This window comes from Hirundo rustica, chromosome 4, assembly GCF_015227805.2.
Source record: "Hirundo rustica isolate bHirRus1 chromosome 4, bHirRus1.pri.v3, whole genome shotgun sequence".
NCBI classification, from domain to species: domain Eukaryota; kingdom Metazoa; phylum Chordata; class Aves; order Passeriformes; family Hirundinidae; genus Hirundo; species Hirundo rustica.
In genome coordinates, this window is record NC_053453.1 from 53,101,424 (window position 1) to 53,122,276 (window position 20,853).

Here is a 20,853-nt window from a genome sequence, read left to right on the forward strand (position 1 = left end):
CGCCACCGCCGGGGGCCCCGTCCCCGCGGACAAGGCCCGTAGATGCCACGGCTCGGCGGCGGGAGGCGGGAGGGAGGCGGCGCGGCCGGGGCGGGCAGCGCCTGAGGCGCCGCTCCCGCCTCCTTCGCCCCCTCGCTCCCCGCGCCCGCCCCCTCGCGCGCGCGCCGGGGAAAACGTTGCGCAGGTTCTAAAGCGGCGGCGGGGGCGCGGCCGCGCGCGAGGGGGCGTGTGAGGGGGAGCGGCGGGGAACGGCCGCCACCGGCACAGCCTCGGCCCGCCGCCGGCCCGCCCGCCGCATGGAGCTGTCGGCCATCGGCGAGCAGGTGTTCGCCGTGGAGAGCATCCGCAAGAAGCGCGTGCGGAAGGTGGGCAGCGGCGGAGCGGAGCGGGGCCGGGAGGGCAAGCGGGGACGCCCCCCGCCGCTCCCGCCGCGCACCGGGAGGGGGGAGGCGTGGTGGGCGCGCGCGGCCGCCCGAGCCCCGTCGCCGTCCCGCGGTCCCCGTGCCCTCACGCCCGCGGCGGGGCACCGGCGCTGTGCCCGAGGCTGGCGGGCGGGCGACACACGTGGTGCCCGTGAGACGGTGCGGGGCGGAGGGGAGGCCGTCGTTGCTGGGGTTCAGGCTCTCTGCGGGATGAGCGCTGCTGACACCGAACGGGAGAGCCCAAACTCGGAGAGGGTTTGGGAAAGCTCCCGTGACTCAGTTTCCCCAGCCGCGGAAGCTCTCCCGTCCCCTCGGAGTGTTGCGAGGATTAACCTGTAAGCGTGCAGTGCGTAGAGATCCTCCGGTGGGAAGTTCCTTATACGTCAGTGTTTTCCAACTTTGGGAAGCTGATGAGCCCCCCCCCCAAGAGGAAAATGAAACCGGTTCTCTGCCTCAAAGCACTCGAAGCCGAGTGTTTTCCTTGCTCTTCTCTCCTGGAAAGATGTCTGTGACTGCAGCAGCGGCTCTTGGAGTGTGGTCGTCCTGCATGCGTGAAGGCCTTTGCCATGCTTTGGGAAGTGCTTAACAAACTCCACAGTATAACATTAAATATTTCGATAGTTGTTCACATTGCTTGCAGAGCCCTTGAATGCAGTTTCCAATCGCTACTTTATTATTATTATTATTATTATTATTATTTTAATCTTGTACTTAGAATGGGGGGAAAAAAAAAAAAAAAAGATAGCTCTGAACTTCAGCTGTGAGCTGCTGATTGCTTGGGTTGAAAGGATGAGTGCCTGTGATGGATGGAAAAGTGTCTGAGTAGAGCCTGTAGCAAATGGAAGAGAACATGCTAGAGATGCTTCCTAGATCCTGATATACTGTGTTTCTTCTCTGCTTTTAAAAAAAAAAAAATCATCTCATATTTGCTTCTGGCATACATCTCCTTCCTACATTTATGTGTGCTGACTTCTTGTAGGTTTGCCCATGAATGTGTCAATGGTTCGGTCTTGCTCTCTGGTTGGTTTTTAGTGTTCTGCCTGCAAGCCTTCTGCAAAGCTATGCTCCACGCTGATGGTAGTACAAGCATGCTTATATACCACTGTGTCCCAAATTCTTGGAGAAAAATGTAACGTTGAATAGGGAAGTGGCTATGTTTTGAAAATAAAGTGACAGGAAACAAGCTTTTTGGTTGCAGAGTTCAGTCTGTTGATTGGTGGCATCTCATACTGTAGCCTGTATTTGCTTCCATAGTTCACCTGTTTTCTTCTGCCTTTTTCCACCCTCAGGGTAAAGTAGAATACCTGGTGAAGTGGAAAGGATGGCCCCCAAAGTAAGTTGTGCTTGTCTGTTTTTTCTTTAATATTCTGTAATAGCTTGCACTGTGTCTCTGCAATTGAGCATTTCATTCATAAATGAGCAGTGGCTTGTCCCTCATTTCAACAACAATAAACAAAATGAAAGAGCCGCAAACCAAACCCAAAACTGTTTTTTGAATTGGCAGCTAAGGAATACAAACTGTGTGGCAGTCTATTCTGACTGGTTTTTGCTACCGCTGGAATATTTCATGGAGATACTTTCTAGATACAAATGTTTTTAAATGCCTTACGAGTTCAACAAAGAACCCAGCTTCTTCTGAACTTGGAATGGCTCCTGCTTTTCTGAGTCAGCACCAAGAGGAGCCCACTTTATGTTCAGAGCTGTCCGCAGTCTTTTAAAATAGAAAATGTGTTAATGGTCTTGTCTTCCTCTCCTACTGCTTCCCCTCTGCAATTCACCAACAAAAGGTTGGTGAAAGGGGCAATGTTTCAGATTTATTGATTGTAGCCAAATGCAGGTGAACTTTGTCCCTTGAGAATTACCGTTCATTTCCTTGTCTGAAACCTCCTGTTATTCTGAGTGCCTTTTTTGCGTATGTTTTGGTTGCTCCATTACAAAAATCAAGAAAAGTTTGGGGGTTTTTTGGCATTGTGTGCACAGTTTACAGACACTTTTCTCATTAAAAAGGCAGCTTCATCTGAAGAGGAGCGATTTCTCTGCTTAAGCAGTCTGTGAAATGCTTTGAGATTAAAAGGATTAGGTAACTGGAGAATATTACTATGTCAGCTAGCAGTTTAGTAGAACAGCCTCCTGGCCAATCCATATGGGGCCCTGTCTTTGCTTTTCTGTTTGTGCCTGTGTGTGTACATACACAATGTGCGTGGGTACAGCAGTGTTACACACGCAGTTGCTCTGTGTGTTGCTAAGCAAAGGGAGCTGCTTGTTACAGCTTCATCCTCACAGCTGCAAAGCGGGGCCTGACAGGATGGTTCTGTCAGGCTCTACCTGGTGTCCAAGAAACTGAAATGCCTAATTGTCGTGCCTAATCCTTGTGATTATAGGCCATGTGTGAAGATAGGCAGCTTCCCCACTCTGGTGGTGTTGGGAGAGTGTGACTTTATTCTTGAGTGCTCTGCTATCAGAGTGTAACCTTGTGCACTTGTTGAGCACCTTCTGCCATGTAGTGTGGTCACTTCTTGGACTGCTTTAGCCTCAAATAGCCAAGTTTTACTTCATCACTGACAGAGGTTGGGAAATGTATTTGGAGCCTGCAAGGCCTCATCTCTTGGCCAGAATACTGATGTTTATCCCATTCTCCTTTCAACAAACTCATTGAAGTCCTTCTCTTGTAAACTCCCTTGCTGAGAAGGTGGGCTGGGGCATAGCGTAATGTTTCTTGGACAGAGCAGGCCTTATTCTTAACTGCTGCCTTTTCTTGTCCTGCATCTTGGAAGACTGCGCGAGACAGAACACTTTGGGGAATTTAAAGCACAGTTCCCCTGGGTGCAAGGTGATGTCAGGGTTCTCTTATTTTAATATATGGCATGTCCAAGCATCTTCCTTCTTCCCCCAAACACCAAATCTGAAGACTGATGATTTTTTTGTTTCCTTCCTCTTGCCTGCCTCCACTTTAACTGTTGCCTCAGTGGTTTGAATTACTTAAATTCAAGATGCTCAGAGCATTGGAGTCACTTTCATCACACTAGAAGTCTCTGTTCCTTGTTTCTAAGCATACATATACCGGTGACAGCATGCAGCACCACAAGCTATTTGTATCTCTGTGTCTGTTTCTTCATCCCACATCATTCCCTTCCGTAATTACAAACCTTGTTGCATTGCTCTTTGTAATCTCTGTACCTATTATCCCATCATTCCCACTGGAAGTATCATGGAAGGGAATAAGGATAGGTCAGCAGTTTACTGCTTACACATGCAGTTCATATTTCACTTTGTTTCCCCTTCTTCTTATTAAAAAAATTCTTTTTCATGCCCTACTCCTCGGATTTATGGATTGCACTGCTGGAGTCAGGGAATGGAGGAGTGACAATTTGACTCTAGCTACAAGCTTGTTTACAACTTGTGGTGGAGTTAAAAGGAGGGGGAAGAGGAGGAGTAGAAGGAGGGGGAAGGAAGATCATATGATCTGTGTTTTCCAGAGTGCCTGCTCTCTGCAGTTTGCTGCAGCCTAGGCTGTGTACCCATATATAAAGCTCTGTGTGCGCGCGCGCGTGGCAAACTCAACCGTGTTTTTTTTATATGCAGTGTTTTGCCGCTGCAGCAAAGCCAGAATCTGAGCTGCAAAGAAGAAGGAAATATCCACCAGGGTGGGGGTTTTTTTTGTTTGTTTGGTTGGTCGGGGTTTTTTTAAGCAAATCCCTTTTCTTCCTATGAAAAGCAATCAAATGACTTTTTTCCCCCCTTGTTATTTTTCTTAAATTTGTAGGATGAGTGCCAGAATCCCTGCAGCTGGGAGGAAACCTTCCTCTTTTCAAACAGTATCTTGGCTTTGACAGCTCACAGTCAGGTTGCTGCAGGAGGCATGAGCAAAGGAGGGAGGGAGAGAGGGAGGGATCAGCTGGTTATGAAGACATGTCTGTTCTTAACTCTCTGATGTACAGCACACCTTGGGATATCTGAATGTCATATTTTTGTTTCTCCCTTTTGTGAAAGAATTGAATTTTCATTTCTAGATCTATCCTCCAGTAACATTCCTGTGTTACAGTATCTTTCTTCTCTCTCATGGAGAGATAAAAGGGAAAAGCTTTCCCAAACCACCTCCCCTGTACACCTCATGTATTTCGTGTTCTCACATACTGTCTGTGCTTCATCCAGAAATGTAAACAACCTAAAAGGCTTTCTTGCTGTTTAAAAGCAATGATACAAATGCACCCTTATGCACCTGCATTTGACTCCTCTCTGGTCCTTCTCCCCAGGGTCTGGAAAGGAGCTCTGCCTCCAGGCCTGGATCTCACATTTCAGGAAACTTAGGATTCTGAGGCATTTGAGGATTCAGATTTGCTTTCTTGCCTTAGAGTGTGTATGGTGGAGACACAAGACCCACCTTTTCTGGGCAAGTGTGACCCCCTAAGAAGTAAACATGCCCCAAGGACAACTTTGTGATCCTTTCAGCTTCCACAGTGGGAGTATTTTGGCTGTTTCTCCCTAGTGTTGTGTGCATCTGTGCTTTTTGGAAGCCAGTTGTGGAGTTGCCTGCTAGGTGTGCTCAGTCCTTTCCTGAGCACCTGATTCCTTTCACAGCTGTCTGGCTGTTGAGGAGGGAGCTGGGGCAATGACTAACGCTGTTCCCAGGCTACTTTGGGAGCGTCGAGCCTGTTCGGAGCAGTGTTGGTGGCCCTGCCTGCAGTGCAGCTGGGGTACTTTGTGTCGATGAGCTCTGCTCGATAGGAACAACCTGTAGGGGGAGCCGAGCAGGAGGAGGAAGCGTTGGCAAGCGGCCATCAGCTTGCCCCAGGGCCCAGCTCCCAAGGTTTGGTTGACCGGCATCAGTGGAAAAAATTAAACTCTTAAATGAATCCTTTCAGCTTCAGTGATTAGAAGTAATTAATAATGCAGGTGAGAAAGCATACTTACTCTTTGAGCACTCTAAATTAAGAGAGACCTATTTTTCAGAAAGATGTATCAGACCGTGCCTCATTGTTCCGTGGGGTTTGTGGGATTTGAGGGAGTGCCGCAGATGAGACCTGTTTAGGCATGGACTTTAAAATGGTTTGTGAGTGTCTGCACAGGCTTTGCACACAGAGTGGAGGGGGGCCCTGGGGAGGAAAGTCTTCCCTGTTTTTGTACAAAGAGCTGCTTGATGCTTGGCCCTGCCTGTTTTGGGAAGGGGAGGTGGTGTCTGTGGGAAGCTGGGGAGGGAATGGCTGGAATTCCTCAGAGCTCTCACAGTGTTGTGGCAGGCCCCACTGATCCTTGTGAAGACGGTATCCAGGGTCGCAGCACACTGGTAGCAGGCCTGCAGAGTGAATGTTTCATTAAAATATTGTTTACTTTTTATTCCATATGTTTTTCTTCAGATACAGCACATGGGAGCCAGAGGATCATATTTTGGACCCTCGCCTGGTAGTGGCTTATGAAGAAAAGTAAGGGCACATGTTCTTTCTCTCCCTGGACACAGGAAAAGAAATAGTGTCTTTATTTCATTATATGCATAAAGTGCCCGTGTTGTCCCTACTTCAGTCAAAGATGAGATATATAGTAATGAATCCTGCTTGATTTTTGTATCCTGCTGTTGATTGAGATGGAGAAGATGGGATTAAAGCAGCTTTGATTGGCACTGTTCAGGAAATGGCGCCAAGAACAGGCAGCACTGAGTCAGAGAACAATCAGATTCAGGTTTTAATCAGGTCCAGAGCTGGACTGGAGTGATGTGAGGTGGGAAGTTTCTCTAACCCATCCTTGATTAGCTGTGTCAGAGAAATTCCCCTATGGCAAGGTTTTCACTCCTAAAGGAAGTAATTCTGGGATGTTTTCCAAGCTCACACTGGTCACTATTGGGTTTTATTGAAGGAAATGGAGGGAGATAGGCTGCAAAAGGTTGAAGTCCCAACCAGGTTTTATGTTGTGGTATTTAGTATTCAGTTTGATTTGTATTCCTCTTTCACAGGGAAGAGAGAGACCGTGCATCAGGGTACAGGAAAAGAGGCCCCAAACCAAAGCGCCTCCTACTGCAGGTAGCCTCTTGCTCTTCTGTGTATTTCTAACTCCTTAGCTGCTGTGCTGCTCCCCTGCTCTCAGTGAGGTGGAAACTGTCTGTTTGCTGTTGCATGGACAAAATTTGAGGTAACAAGTTAACACAATAACATGAAATTAGTGTTTAGGCAGACAGTTTTAACCTGTTAGCTGAAGAGCTAGCTAATTTGTGTTTTAAGAAGCAAAGAAAAAAAAACAACAGCTTTTTCTCTCTGAACTAGGATTTTACAAAGTATGGGCTTGGGTAGTTGCAGGTTACCTGGTTTGTGTGTTCTTTTAGTTTCATGTTGAGCTTGGACTTTCCATCAAATCAAAGCCCACAGTTGTAAGTGGAGTTTCAGCATGCTTTTACTGTTGCCAAGCAAAGCAGCCAGTCCTAGTAAGCAGATATTAGGAAGAGCTTAGAAGGCAATTGAAGAGGGGAGAGAAGTGGTATTGTAGAGGCAGCACACCTTATCGTAGCTCATCTAGATGTTCAAAGAATGAACAAAGAATATTTTCCTGGTCCCCAGTGGGGAACCCTCACTGCATGATCAGATGTCTGCTCTGACCCTTGCTGCGTTGGTGTCTTGGCAGCGGCTGTATGGCATGGACTTGAGGAGTGCTCACAAGGGAAAGGAGAAGCTCTGCTTCTCTCTTGCACGGAGGTTTGGAGGAGGAGACAGTAGCCTGCCAGGGGCCAAGACAGGGCAGGCAGAGTTCCCTGAGAAGACTGGGGGTGCAGTCCTGCCATTCTCTCTCCGGAAGCAACGCAAAAACCAGAAATACCTACGACTGTCGAGGAAGAAGTTCCCCCGCATGGCGAGTCTGGAGAACCGAAACTGCAGGCATGAGTTCTTCCTGAATGATGCAGTGGGCCTAGAGGCCAGGCAGAGCCCTGAGGACTGGGAGGCCACGCAGCACACCAGCAAAGAAGGTGAGGCCGCTCACCCTTTGGTGAAGTTCTGGGGCACGTGAAGGATGTTCTGCATCCTTCCACCTTGGTTACATCCTCGTGGGATTGTGGCTTAGGTCAGGTCTTCAGAGCAGCCATTGCTGACCCATATTTGGCTAATAAACAATTAGTCTGTGTTCTTCAAACAAGAAAGAAACTGTCAAACGAGGGTTTCTTTCTGGTTTGAAGAACACAGACTAACTGTTTTTTTCTTCCTGTTGGCTCTATGCAGTCTTACATCCCCGATGCCCCTCAGAATGTTAGAAAACATGCAGAAGATACTGCAAGTTTTTCCCTTCTTAAAATTTCCTCCCAGCAGAGGTGACACACGAGCATGACAGATGAACTCTGCTTCTGCCCACATTATCCACATGTGCTCAGCCTGCTGCTTGGTTCAAAGGACTTTGGCTGGCAGTGGACAAGCTTGGATAGCGGCAATCCTCTCGTAGTGCTGCCTTAAGAAGCATACAGGAATGCTGCTAGGAACTCATAATGTACTCCCTGCCCCCTCATTCCTTTTCCTGTCCACACCCCTCTAAAGCCTCTTGCTCTATATAGCTATGTGAGAAGGGGAGAGAGAGATGAAGTGAGGATGGTAACTCCTGCCTGATCCCACTGAGTAGGCAGCATGAATGTAGGCATGGGGGATGTCCAAGCACATTTGGCATTTTGGGGAAGGATACCAGCATCTTGTGCAGGAGGGCTGTGGGATGTGAGCATTGCTCTCAGTTACCAGGGAAACTCTATCCCCGCGTTATTAGAGCTTCTGAAGGCGTAGCCTTCCTGAGGAGTGGAAAACCAGGGCTTGTGCTGCTTGTAGTAGCTACTCCTTGCTAGGAGAGTCTGTTAGCCAGGCTGGATTAGGCAGGATCTTGGGGAGAGGGCTGTGTTCTGGGAATCAGCGCTATTCCCTCCTTTCTGAGAAAGACTGGAATGGTGCTCAGAATCTAGGGAGGCCGCAATCGGAGTAGCACAGAGGAGCCCAGTGTTACATCCTGGCAGTGAGAAAATGTATGGGGCTATTCTCCCCAGAAGTATGTGGCACTAAAGCACTTGGGGATCAGAAGAGTAAGTGACACTACAGAATTGTAAAACTGTTTTTGTTCTCCCCTTGACACGTGGCCTGTGTGGAATCCCAATTACTGTTAGGGGCAGTTGGACTCTTTCTGGGGGGAAAGTAGAGACCCCAGGTGTTTGAGACAGAAAGCAGGAAATACACTCTTAAGGGGGTCTCATTCTTTGCCTAGGTATGTAGTGGACAGCAAAGTATATAGTGGACAGGTAAGAGTGACAGGGAGAGGGTGTGTTTTCCTTCCTCTCTCTTTACATGGCAGTCTCTGGGGGGTGTGGGGAAGTGAGCCTTTGGGTGGCAGGGGGCCTGATAATTATTCTTACAGTGAGAAAGTACAGGGTTGCTTGGGTTTCCTGTATGGAGCTGCCAAGGAGGCATATGAGGAAGGAAGAGCAGTTTCTCCATGGAGCACTACTGAGGGATTTTTGAGAGCATCACACCCAGGCTGCGTTGCAGGTACAGTACAAGGCTGAGCCTCAGTTTTTGCTCACTTTGACTCCCCTAGGAGTATCAGAAGAGTGTGTGTAAGAGATTTTAATATTTACGTTTTCAGCAGGGTAGGGCATTCAGAAGACAGTGAGCTCAAACCAGGGTGAATATGCTTTGCTGACACAAAACCATATTAGGGCCTGAGATGGGATAAGGGGTATGGGGGAATTGTGGATGACTAGATGAACGCACTAGTTTTACAGGGTCTTTTTACCTCTGCATAGGCTGCTCTGATACCACTGTGTATCTGGACACCTGATCCTCCATTTTCCCTTAGCTTCTGAGGGTAGGGCTTGCACATGTTCTTTCTTGCTCTGTACAGGCTGAATGCACCTACGGTTTGTCAGAAAGGAGACCCTTTTTCCATCCTTCCTTTCCCTCTCCCCTTTCTCCTTTCTCCTCCCTCACCTTCTCCATTTCACTAACATGCCCTTATTGTCTCTTTCTTTCCGCAGCAGATGTGGATGCCGGTCTCCCTTGGATCCCCACTGTGCCCCCCAGTGAAGTGACAGTGACAGACATCACAGCAAATTCCATTACCGTCACTTTCAGAGAAGCACAAGTGGCTGAGGGCTTCTTTCGAGACCGGAGTGCACAGTCCTGAATCTCTGCAGTGCTCCCCAAAACCAGTGCTTTTAGGGTGTGGCTAGGGAAGGGTTACATTATTCCTTAAGAGAAAAAAAAAATCCAAAATGTCTCCTCTTAAAATGTTTACAGAGACCTTTTTCTCCCCTCCTTTTTCCCCTTTCAGATACGCAAAAAAGGGCAGCGTAGGGGGTGTGTGTTTGTCATTGCTTTGTCCAGTGGAAAAACTGACAGCCCTTTCCCTGGCAAAGACTCCCTTCCTTGATATGGAAGCAGCAAGCTGAACAATTCACCTTTTATCCTGTTAAGTGGCGGCAGCTGCATTTGTGGGGAGAGGGCATATGGAGGTGGAAAGAGAGCTGGATCTCTGGCCTTCCTCCTTGTTCTGCAATTGATATCCTTTGGATAAAGATACATCTTTGTACATTGCTCTTCCCACCTTCCTCCTCCCTCTCTTCCTGCAGCAGTGAGAGGCGATGGATCCTACCTGCGTAGATAACTCCAGCCTGTTAAGACTTACTCTCCAGTGCTGTTTTCCCTGTGGCCTGCTGTCAGGATTTCAGAAGCGTATTTGCCTCTCTGTGGTAAGTCAGTCTTTGCAGCAGAGGTCCGTATACACTGCAGAGCGTTCTCCCTTTGATTGTTGATCTTGCAGAAAGACTGAAATGCATCTCTGAAATCCAAACTGGCAACATAAATTCAATTTGCCCTCATTAAAAGCTCAGAAAGCCAGCATAGTTGAGACATACCATTCTGTATATGCTAGACAGGATTTCCAGGCTTGGCTCTGCTGCATGAGGAATGCATCATGGAAAGTGGGGTCTTCTTACCCTTTGCCAAATTCAATATTAATAACAAATCCTGTCCTGAATCTGTGGTAATAAGTTCGTTGAAAACTGATTCCTCTCCCTTGGGAGGAGAGACTAATAGGACAACTGAAGCATTGCCTGGCACTGCAGAGATATCCAAGATACTGGCACAGGCCCAGGACATGGGAATTGGATAGAAATGAACTAGAAGTGGACCTTGATTAGCAGCAAATTCTGTTCTTGGATCACATAGAGAGATCCAAAATAAACAACATGTGGGGAAGGCATGTATTAGATTTGAGGAGGGGAAAAATTCCTAATTCTTGCATGGCCTGAGTGATACTCTTCCATGACTCCAGTATCCTCACAGTACCTGTGGTCCTGTACTACTTTACTGATAGGAATCTCCCCTTGGAAGGCTTAAAAATCTTTGCCAAGGGAAGTGGTCTGCATTTCAATAGACCTGCCTGATCTTGCACTTCAAAATGCCTTGTGCTGGACTGCCTGTGACATTTTGAGGTTTTTGAAGAATTGCTGTATTTTGAGTTGGTAGTTTAGCATAGCATCTGTTCTTGCACATGCAGGTTCTCTTCCATTTTAAAAGCAAACCTTATTTAAATAACTTAATTTTTTAAATATACACCTTTTCCAATGAAAAGCGAGAAAAGTAAGGTAGTCTAAAGTGGGAACTGCAGGACAGAGTGCTGCAGGGTAACATTGGCTACTGTCATGGTTACTGTCCTCAAATACTATGTTTCCTTACCCCACCCCACCTGAAGCATCTCTTGTCTGTTGTATTTATTCAAAATGAAAATAGGAGCCTTCTTAGCGCTGAGATAAAAAGACCTGTGGAAATCCTCAGTCTGTTTGTTTGAGGGGCTTGGCTCCTGGCCTGCAGAATTTGGGAGCTCTAGGATTTCTGGTCCTCCAAACATCTACTTATTATAAAGTGCTTAAACTGCCACTGTGGGTTTTTACTAGAAGCAGTTTTTACCTCATTTAGGATATGGCAGCTCAGTGTAGATTTAGTATTTCCCCTTCCATCTCAGAGCTATTGGAGCAGGTCTGTCTTTCTTGCCATCAGAGCAGTTTCAGGATCACTGGGAAGATCTTGAATTTCTGGATTGACCTTTTGTTTCTCAAAGAAGTAAGATGGGAGTTTGATTATAGAGAAATCTGAGAGGGTGAGAAGTGGAAGCTGGGGGAGAATTATGTGGTGGGAGCAAGAGTGAGTGGGAAAGAAGCTTGCAGAAGCTAGCAAGAGCAAGCTGATGAGGTAAGCATGCAGGCGTAGGATGTTTGTTGAATGTGAGTGTCCAGAGCGAGGCTTCTGTGTCTGGAGTTGCACCGTTTTTTGCAGGATGTGGGGTCAATGTTGTTACTATCACCCACACACCCCCTCTTCCTGACACCCGCCAAGTATGCTGAATACCTGCATCTTTCTTCTGTTGTGACCAGTGGACACACCACGTGATTCAGTCCACTCTTGTGGGTTGGAGCAGGTCAGGTAGTGATGGTTGCAGAAGCATAGCGTTTTAGCTTATTTTAAAAGAAGTCTTGAACTGCAGCTCATCCTGCTAAGTCTTCATGGCATTTATAGGATCTGGTTTCTTTATTCTAATGCAGCAACTGCTGCCTTTGACATGTCTTCATCTCAGTGCACAAATGCACCAAAAACAGCTTCCTCTTTACTAAGTTCCTGGCTTTGGCTGACATTGGAAGCAATATCAATCCTGCAGCAGGAAAAAGCTTGTACTAATAAACTAAATTTCCATCCTCTGATTTTCTCTCCACTCTCCAGCTGACACTTCTCAACACTTTATTTTGGCATTTTTCTTTAAACATATTTTCTTTCTCTTGCAGTGGAGTTTTCAATGACTTGTGGTGGTCTTTCAAAGAGGATCCACCCACAGCTTCATATCTTAATCTATTTTTTTTTTTTTTGGATCAGGCAATCTAGTGTTCTGCTGACTGGTGACTAATCATCTGCTGTACGAAGTGTGGAACAAAGTACCTGGCTATCATGCTGCTTTGTGTCAATGAGAAGCTACCCATAATGGGGTTAAGACACAACAAGCTGCATGTGTGTGGGTTTGGAGGGGAAGGTGTGAAGAGGAGTTTGTGGTAGGAAACTAAGCTAAGCAGTTACTTTGTTGTTGTGGCCTTTTTTTTTTTTTACACTCATGAATTCTTGTTTATCTCAAAGAATTTTTCAAGAAGATTTTTCTCCTGATCTTTTTAAAATGTGGCTCTGTTCCACATTGTCTGTTGACATATCACTGTAAACTTCCTTGGTAGAGCTGGTCTTCAGGGACTTTAAAATTAGCTTTATTCCACCCCTGCAGGTGTAGAGAGCATTTCACTAGTGATGGAAAGACACATTGTCTGGGTTTTTCTCTTCTCCCCAATATTGTCCATCTGGCAGTTCAACCCAAAACCTGGCAATTGAAGTGGGACCTCCTGTGCTGACATATCATGAAAATCAGATGTTGTGTTTGGATCTTTGTTAAGCATTCTGCTTGATTAGAAGAGCCAGAATAGCATCCAGCTGAAGCTGAGTTTAATAATTCTATTTGAAGCACAAGTCGAGAATAGAAATGGGCTAACTCTCCCATACCTTGTTTGGTTCCATGGCTGTAAACAAGAAAAATAAACTTCAGCCAGTGGAAATTACTGAACTACACAAGAAACAACCTTCTCAGAGAATTGCTCTAATAGTCATTCTTAGAACTGTTTCCATGTGAAAATATACCAGCAGTGTTGGGGGACAGAAGTGTTTATTTTACAGATCTTGCAGTAAACTCACTATATATGTGATAGACCTGAGGGAGTTCATGAGACTGGAAAGCCTTTTTTTTAACATTGTATTTAAAAAAAAAATCTATATGGAAAGGACTGCCTCTGTTCCTGGATGGTAATACACTAGATGTTATTGCTCTGATATGCAAATGATACCTTGGAATAGCAAGTTTTAACACGTAAATAGTGGCATTAAGTAGCCTCCTGCATGCTCCTTATTGTCTTGCCTTTGCTTGGGGGCCATTCTGCTTGTGAAGTCGTGAAGTCAAGTCAGACTAAGGTGATTTTTTTTTTTTCCTTTTTTTTTTTTTTTTTTTTTTTTTTTTCCCAAGCAAGACCAGGATATTATTGTGAGAACACCAAAAGCAGTTCCATTTGCCAAAATAAGCCCAAATTTGTTAGTGAATTGACTCTTGTTTATGTCAGAGCTCAGACATAGAGAAGCTTATTGAGAAATGAATGGCTTTTTTTGTTATTAGTGTTGTGAAACTGTCCAGAATTGTTCTTCTGGTGTTTTGTGACTGGATGTATAAAATTGTTTGTTCACCTCACAGGGGGCCCTTGGTCCCAGTACCATTTCATGCTGTATGCCAGCTAGTGCTGCTTGATGGTTTCACTGGAATAGAGAAGGGAGGCTCATACAGGTCAAAAAATAGGCAGAGCTGCTCAGGCAAGTCCCTCTGTGGTAGCCACAACAGAGGCCAGGGTGCGGAAGACAGTGGGGGCTGCCAGCCACATCTATGTATTAAACGAAGTTTACCACCACCTTTCCACCTCTTCCTCTCCTCTAAAGCTCTGAGCTTTTGTTTTCAGAAGTAGGGAAAGTACAAAAACCTCCTTTTTAAAAACAAATTGGTATCTACCCATCTTCTGTTCCTCCCTGGCCTGTCTGCAGCTTTAGGAGGAAGAGGGTGGTGGGCCTTTCTGGGACAAATGCTGGTCAGGGAAGGGAAGGACAGAGTTGCCTCAGAGCTGCTCTCACTAGGTTGTTGAGGAGGGGCCTTTGGGTGATCTGGCAGTTGAGAGAGGTGTATTATAAAGAAAGAAGTTTTTGTGAAACTGATCCCTTGCATCTGTGAGTGGAGCCCTGAATGGGCCTGCACAGAGGTGAGTGCTACATTTATGTATCAGTCTTCTGCCATTTGGGAATTCAGTGAAGATGTGTAGGTTGACAACTTGCATAGAGTAATTTCTACATTAAAATGTATAGCATTGAAACACACTGCTTTTGCCATGCCTGTTGTAAGGGTTTTCCCCAAGGGCATGATAAACTTGTTTTGAGATAATAGCTTGTGGTTAACAAGACCACATTGTCCTGTGCCTGAACTTACTGTCCTCACAGAGAAAGTGTGATCTTCTGGGTGTCAAACCACCTGGATTCCACACAGGAAGGAGGTCAGGATCGGAAGGCTTATAAAACAGCCTCAGGGCAATTAGGAGAGAGAAGCAATCACTTAAAATGGAATTCAGACCCTTCAAATCCTTTCCTGTAACTAGCACTTGCTGTAGAGATGTCCTCTTTTTCTCTTTCCCCCTTAACGTCTTGAAGTGCAAGGAGGGGGCAGGAGATGATCCCTAATTAACTGGGAGAGGTAGAGGTGCAGGGCTCCATAGGAGCATTTGGGGCTGCTGTGGATTGCTACAGAGTTGGGATGGAGTAGAATTCCTAAGGCTATTCTGAAGCTTCATCATAGTTTATCTCATTACTGAGGTAGCAGAGTTTTGGCTGGGAGGGGAATTTTGGAGGAGGAGGAGGTGGAAAACCTTTTAAAAAATTATTATTATTGTTATTATTATTGTTGTTGTTGTTGTTGGTTTTTAACCAGAAAATGTAGTGTCAGCACAAAGAAGCTTTTTGCAAATCTGTCAAAATGTTAAGCAGCTTTCTTTTGCTTTTAAGTCGGAAGTATGTTCTGAAGCACTTTGGAAATGCAAAGGACTAGGAGTGCCAAGTACTCCTTATCGTTTACCTATAAGTGGCATTTGAAAAGCAAAAGATGTATCTGTTTCAGGCCGCTGGCTGCTCCTTATCATTTTTCCAGAGCTGCCACCCAGCCCTTTGCCTCCCTCCCATGGGGGAAAGTGTACTTCACCATGCTGGGAGCAGAGGGTTCCCTGAGGGAGAAGAGGAGACCTGCTAAATCCCTTGCTTGTCTTTGGGGCACAGGTTGGCTTCCTCCCTCCCCACCTCCTTTGATTGAGGAAAGGGAAAAATGAAGTTGAGTTTCAGTTTGAGTAATCCTAGTCTGGAACTATGACTGTTTCTTCCAGCTCCAGAGACATCTTTATAGTTTCCTGTCTGAAAAATTGCACCTTATTAGCTTAATTGAGGAACGAGGAGATGTCTGTCCTTCTGCAGGGAGTGGGGAGAAGAACGGAGGGTGAACCAGGAGCTGTCTTCAGTAGCTGCTGGATTTTTCCAGAGGCCGTTTCCTCGCCTCAACTCCAACAGAACACCAACAAAAGAACTAAAATGATTTAGATTAAGGTTTTGTTCTGTGTATCTCAACAACCTTTTGAGCAGGCTAAAGGCAGAGAACCCTTTTCTCTCACCTAGTCAGCTCTACACCATGGGGGTCAACACCCCAGTTCTCTCATTGGGTTTTCAGCACCAACCTTTTCCCTCAGCGTACGCACATTGTTAGAACGCTTTTGCACACCTACTCATCTAATTTGGTGTGCTCCCTTTCTGTTGCAGGAGGAAGATGGGGGACAATGGGGTCAGTTAGAGGGGATGGTCCCTGGCTATTTTTGTTCCTGTCTCTTCAGTTGTTGCTGTTGTTCCCATCAGCACGCTAGAGTGTTGGAGTCTTTGCACACAGAAAGCTTCCTTTTGCACAGAATGAGCTTCTAGCTTTTGTACAGACTAACTGAATGTATTTGGGGAGGGGGGGAAATAGGGAGCAAACCAATTCCAAACAAACCAATCAGAGTATAATGCCTTTTCTGCGCAAGTATGTGCTATAAAAGGAGATTGTAATAGCAAAGGGAGGGCAGGCTCAAGTATAATTTGACACAAAGTGTGGTTTTATTTTTGTACTGATATGGATAAGAGACTGTACAGCATCTATTTATTTAGATGATTTATGTGGTAAATGTTGCAAACAAAATTATTAAAATATTAAATATGAGAACTGACATTTACCTCATGGTATGTTTGTGTGGTCATTTACCCCTCCTTGCTTTAATTCTACAGCTGAATTATTTTCCAACTGTCACATCTGTAGGTGTATTAACATGCAGTGCAGCTGGAAAAAGAATGGAAAATATGCATGCGTACATGAGGAAGATCAGTAAAGAAGGATCGGTGAAGAATGGAGCCTGCAAAAGGCTCTTTCTGACATTACTCATAACTTTGATTGGAGGAGGTGGAGTTTTTGTTAATTTTTAACCCACTGGGTAAGTTGGAGCTGTCCAGGGGTGACTTGGGATGACTGGTCTTTGGTGGATTATAATTTGAAGAGGAGAATGCCGATGGCAGGGTGGCTGTTGCTCTGGGTTTAGGGAGTTCTCTACATCCTTGCACAAGGCTGCAGTGCCAGGACAGCTCTGCCAGCACCAGGAGAGTGCTGGTATGCCCCTTATCCTGCATCTCATTGGAATGAGAAAGACTGAGGTGAGGCCTGGTCTGCCAGGCATGCCCTGCAGTGCTCGCCAGCTGGACAGCAGCTCTCCTCCAAGCCAAAGCCTCCAATGGTTTGGCCAGCAAGGCATCCAGGAACCTCTTCAGGATCGTAGCAGCTCCTCGGTACAGTTTGGCCCCTGGTTCATCCTAGGGCTTAGCCAAGGAGCCCGAGTCCTGGAACTGCTGATACTCCATGGAGGAAATCCCAAATGTTACTTAGTCCACTTGGGTGCCTGGCTTGCTCCTACAAGGTGTGTCCCACTCCATCCCCTGTGGAGGGGGGTTTATCATGGTGTTTATCAAGGTACCTGGGCAAGAGAATGGGGCTGTCTGAGATACCTCTAGTAGATGTAATGTGGGGGTGAGCCCTGCACCTGAATGCAGCTATGGCATCAATTACAAAAGCACGTGGGGCAGAAGCAGAGGGGGATGGGGTGCATTTCCTGAGTCAGTCATGGCTCAAGGCAGCATGGTTAGGTCTTGCCTGTGTTACCAAAGTGCCGTCAGCATGCTTGCCTTGAGCCAGGGAAGCTGGAATTGAGTGATGGCATCAGAGCAGGACTCCAGCCAGCCACTTGCTTTCTGGCAGCAGCTAGCCAGTCAGGTGAAGTAAGAAACTGCAGTGCAGAGTTACAGGAAAGCCTGCTCTGGAGATTGTATCTTCCTACCTGTGCCAATGCTGCAGAGGCTGGCTGGTACTAGAAACAGTTTGTCCTTCTGCATGCATGTGTTGGCTGGATTAAAGGTTAATCTGGGCAGTCCTTCTTTGTTTTAATAATCTGTTGCTATGCTGCCCCTCTGATCCATGCAGCGCAGCTGACTTTCCTTGCATAGCTCTCCCCATTGGATGCCTGGGAACGAGGGCACTCAACAAAAAGGGAAACCACAAGAGTTGAGCAGTTCAGTGTTCTCCAAGAAGCACAGAGCGCAATGGAGCCTGTGTGACCCCTGCAATGGTAATCACTTCCTGTTTGCTCAGTGCCACACAACTTCCCTGCTCTTCACAGCGTTTTGCTTGCCAAGCGACTGCTTTTGAAACAAGAATACAAGAAATCTGGGGGACTTGTGTAATCATCCTGAACCAGTGGCAGCCTGGGCAGCTGGGCCTGCTTTGGGAAATCCTAGGGAGGCCCCAGGGTCATCATAGCATCCCACTGCTGTAGGCACAGCACAAACCCCACAGGCCTCCTCTCTCTGCTGCATCAAAAAGTTAGTGGGCTGGAGGGTTGGTAGTTCTGGCCACTGCTTGGGCCAGGCTGAGCCACCCATACCTGGTGCGCAGGGGACCTGCCTTTGCTTGTGTGTGCTTCAGAGCTGCAGCAGGGAACCCCCAGCACACATTCACCTGAATGGCCACACTGCCAAGGGTTTGCTTGGAAACGTATATGGCACTGGCTTGAGGGGCTGGGCTATGTGCAGCTGTTCCTAGTATAGGTGAGGGACTGACCATTTGCTTTCCAAAATCTGCTGCTCCTAACAGTGAGCTCACTGAAGTGAAGAGCAGCAGAGTCAGTTGATGAACCCTTGGAGCTGTTCTGGAGATAAGTGCAGCTATTCCCACCAGATCCACAAAAAATGAGCTTGGAGGCAGCTACTGACTTTGAGCAGGTGAGTTTCCCCATTATCAAGTGTCATTTGAAAAACACATAAAAATGTTCTTGCACGTGCTGCTGTCCCCCTGCGTCTCTACACTGCTGGCCATGGGTCTTGATGTGAAAGATTTTGTTGCTTTCCCAAAGCATATTGCTTCCAGGTACTGACTTCCTGGTGCTAGTAAAAAGTGATCCAGTGTATCCTATGGCACCGGGGTTTTGCTGTCAGCGAGTTGCAAGAAAAGTATTTTATTTCAGTGTCTGTAGTGAACAATAGCTGTTTAGGGAGGGCTGTCTTCCCAGATGGGTTGGGTTTTTTTAAGTTTTTTACTAGAAATGTGAATGAAACAAAGGAAATGCCCAACAATGCCCTGAACAGCTGGATATTCTGCTACTATTTTGCTTTGTGAGAGAAAAAGTTAGATGAAAGTGTTAGGCCACACCTGTGCATCGGCAGCTCACAGTGATTTCAGCAGTGGCTGTGACTGGAAAGAAGGTTCTGCTGACGGATGGAAGGAGAAAATAACTAGAAAGAGCACATGGAGCTCTCTGAAAAGCTGTTGCCCCTTCTAGTCCATGGATCACGGTGCCTTTTGCTCCTGTCCTGAGGTGGGGTGTGCTATTCGTGATCCACACATCTGTTTTGGGACAAGGCCACCAGTCTTGGTTGCTGCACATGTGTTTGTGTAGCCACGTAAAGACCTTTCCCCCTTCGGATTTAAGGGCGCGTGCTTTTGAGGGTGGATGATGTTGCTGGTTGAAAGCTCAGTTATTTGACACTCAGCTACAAATGTAAAACAGTTGTTTAAACAAAGTGAACAGTAATAAACACTAATTTAAATGTGGATGGTGTTAATGAACACTTAATGTGCAAAGTTAAAGAAGTGAAAAGCAAAATGCAATGGGTGTGATCAACTTGTTCTTTTGAAGTCACCTTCAAGCATGGGAAGAACCGAGATTTAAAAAGGTGGTGTCTAGAGAAAAGAAGCAGTCCAGAAGGACCTAACTCAGTCTAGGTGAGAGTCTTGGGCTTTTGTTCTTGCCTGGCCTGTGATGCCAAACACCTGAGAAATGGCCTCTTAGAGCCTATTCTCAAATTGAGAGGTATGACCTAAATGCAGAATTATCAGTGATGAAGCACTCTGTGGTTCAGTCCCTGACTCAGAAACAAGTCATTCTCTGAATTGTTCACATGTCCTGAACCGCAAGGTCTGTGTGATTGTCCCCATCAGCATTCAGCTTACCATTAACCTCTCTTTAAATGGGGACATGGCAGTGAGGAGCGCATCCTCTCCTGAGTCACTTTTCCTCTGGGCAGAGAGCTTGTGTTGGCTGCAATATTTCAGCTAAGGTGAAAAAGAACAAAACACTCTGACAGGTCTTGCCTGAATCACAGGCAGTGAGGAAAACATTCATTGTCCTGCCTGCCTGCCTTGACTTTGGGAAATCCATCTCTGATAGTATTGATATTACAGCCATAATATAACTGTTTCCAGAATTCTCTCCTTCTGGGTGAAACCCCTGAGCAAGAGGTGGGAAGGGAATGTGCAAATGGAGACAGGGTTAATAAGGGTCCCAGGGGCTGTGAGGGGTCCCTGCCAGCCCAGCTGAGGAGCAGGTAGCAGAGAGATTCCAGTGCTCTGCAGGCACCTTGCTGGTCATGGTGGGTTTAGAAAGAGCAGCAAATGCAGGACAACCATTGCCTATGGCCCTCATCACACTTGCCACTTTTTCCAGAGGGAATCTGAAATGCACAGCCTCCGCACCCCAAAACCAGGTGAGAAAGCAGAAGAGGCCAGATAAGGTCCTCCAGGTAAGGGAGGACCCTGCGTTCCGCACAAAAACAGCTGCAGGGCCGTGAGCTTCCATTTTCAATCGCAGAGAATGATTTTTGACCGAGATTTTTGTCTTTTTAGCACCTGCAAGAGAGTGTAAAGTATGCTGCAAATTAGGGGTTTGCAATAATAGTCAGGGCAGGGAATTCCTCTAAGTGACTTAACATTTTTCTGGTTTCCTTACAGATTTACGTGGCATGATTGGCCCAATTACCTCGCAGTACCTTACATTGGCTCAAAAATTGTACCTTATACTGGCACAGACACCAGCTAAATGGAATAAAAGGCAGAAAAAGGAAAGAAAATATTTAAGTGACTTTATTAATAGTTTTTGCCTGGTATGGGCTTCAAGGCTGCCTGCTTCCCCGCTGACGAAAGGGGTGACGGTGCATCTACAGCGGGAGAAGAAGAAGCTGCCGCCATTGTTTTTAGTAATAAAAAGGCCCCATTCGGGCGGGAAGGGGCAATTCCGCCGCAATGCCGGGGATCTGCCTGGGCGGAATTCGCTTCCCTTCGCTCTTCTCCCCGCTGCGCGACCGTCCCACGGGCCTGGGGATGCGGGCCCCTCACGCCCCGCCCGAGGCGAGGCCCCTTTAAGGGCCCTTCACCACGGGAGGGGCGGGTCACGCGCGGCCGCGGCGGGAGGGGGCGCGCGGGCGTG

The 20,853-nt window shown here is 46.8% G+C and overlaps 1 protein-coding gene across 4 annotated transcripts; it reads left to right on the plus strand.

Annotated features, from left to right (window-relative positions):
• Positions 1–224: 224 nt before the first annotated feature.
• Positions 225–20,564, plus strand: CBX7 (chromobox 7). Of its 4 annotated transcripts, XR_005700429.2 has the most exons (10): positions 239–365; positions 1,712–1,755; positions 5,777–5,842; positions 6,367–6,433; positions 7,029–7,368; positions 9,403–10,116; positions 16,368–17,016; positions 17,577–17,721; positions 18,246–18,373; positions 20,379–20,548. XR_005700429.2 is itself a non-coding variant. In XM_040061282.2 (6 exons), exons 1-6 carry the CDS (start codon positions 297–299, stop codon positions 9,549–9,551), a joined length of 735 nt encoding a protein of 244 aa, XP_039917216.1. In that variant the 5' UTR covers positions 239–296; the 3' UTR covers positions 9,552–16,289. The 4 variants fall into 4 exon arrangements, 1 of the variants encoding a protein (XP_039917216.1); XR_005700428.2 differs by having other exon boundaries at positions 225–365; positions 16,368–17,721; positions 20,379–20,564; XR_005700430.2 differs by having other exon boundaries at positions 9,406–10,116; positions 16,368–17,721; positions 20,379–20,553.
• Positions 20,565–20,853: the final 289 nt, after the last annotated feature.

Bases quoted from the DNA above. Each gene is read 5' to 3' on its own strand.
- CBX7 (XM_040061282.2), top strand. From the start codon at position 297: ATGGAGCTGTCGGCCATCGGCGAGCAGGTGTTCGCCGTGGAGAGCATC. The intron at 366-1,711 runs GTGGGCAGCGGC...TTCCACCCTCAG, and splicing joins GCAAGAAGCGCGTGCGGAAG to GGTAAAGTAGAATACCTGGT. The intron at 7,369-9,402 runs GTGAGGCCGCTC...TTCTTTCCGCAG, and splicing joins GCAGCACACCAGCAAAGAAG to CAGATGTGGATGCCGGTCTC.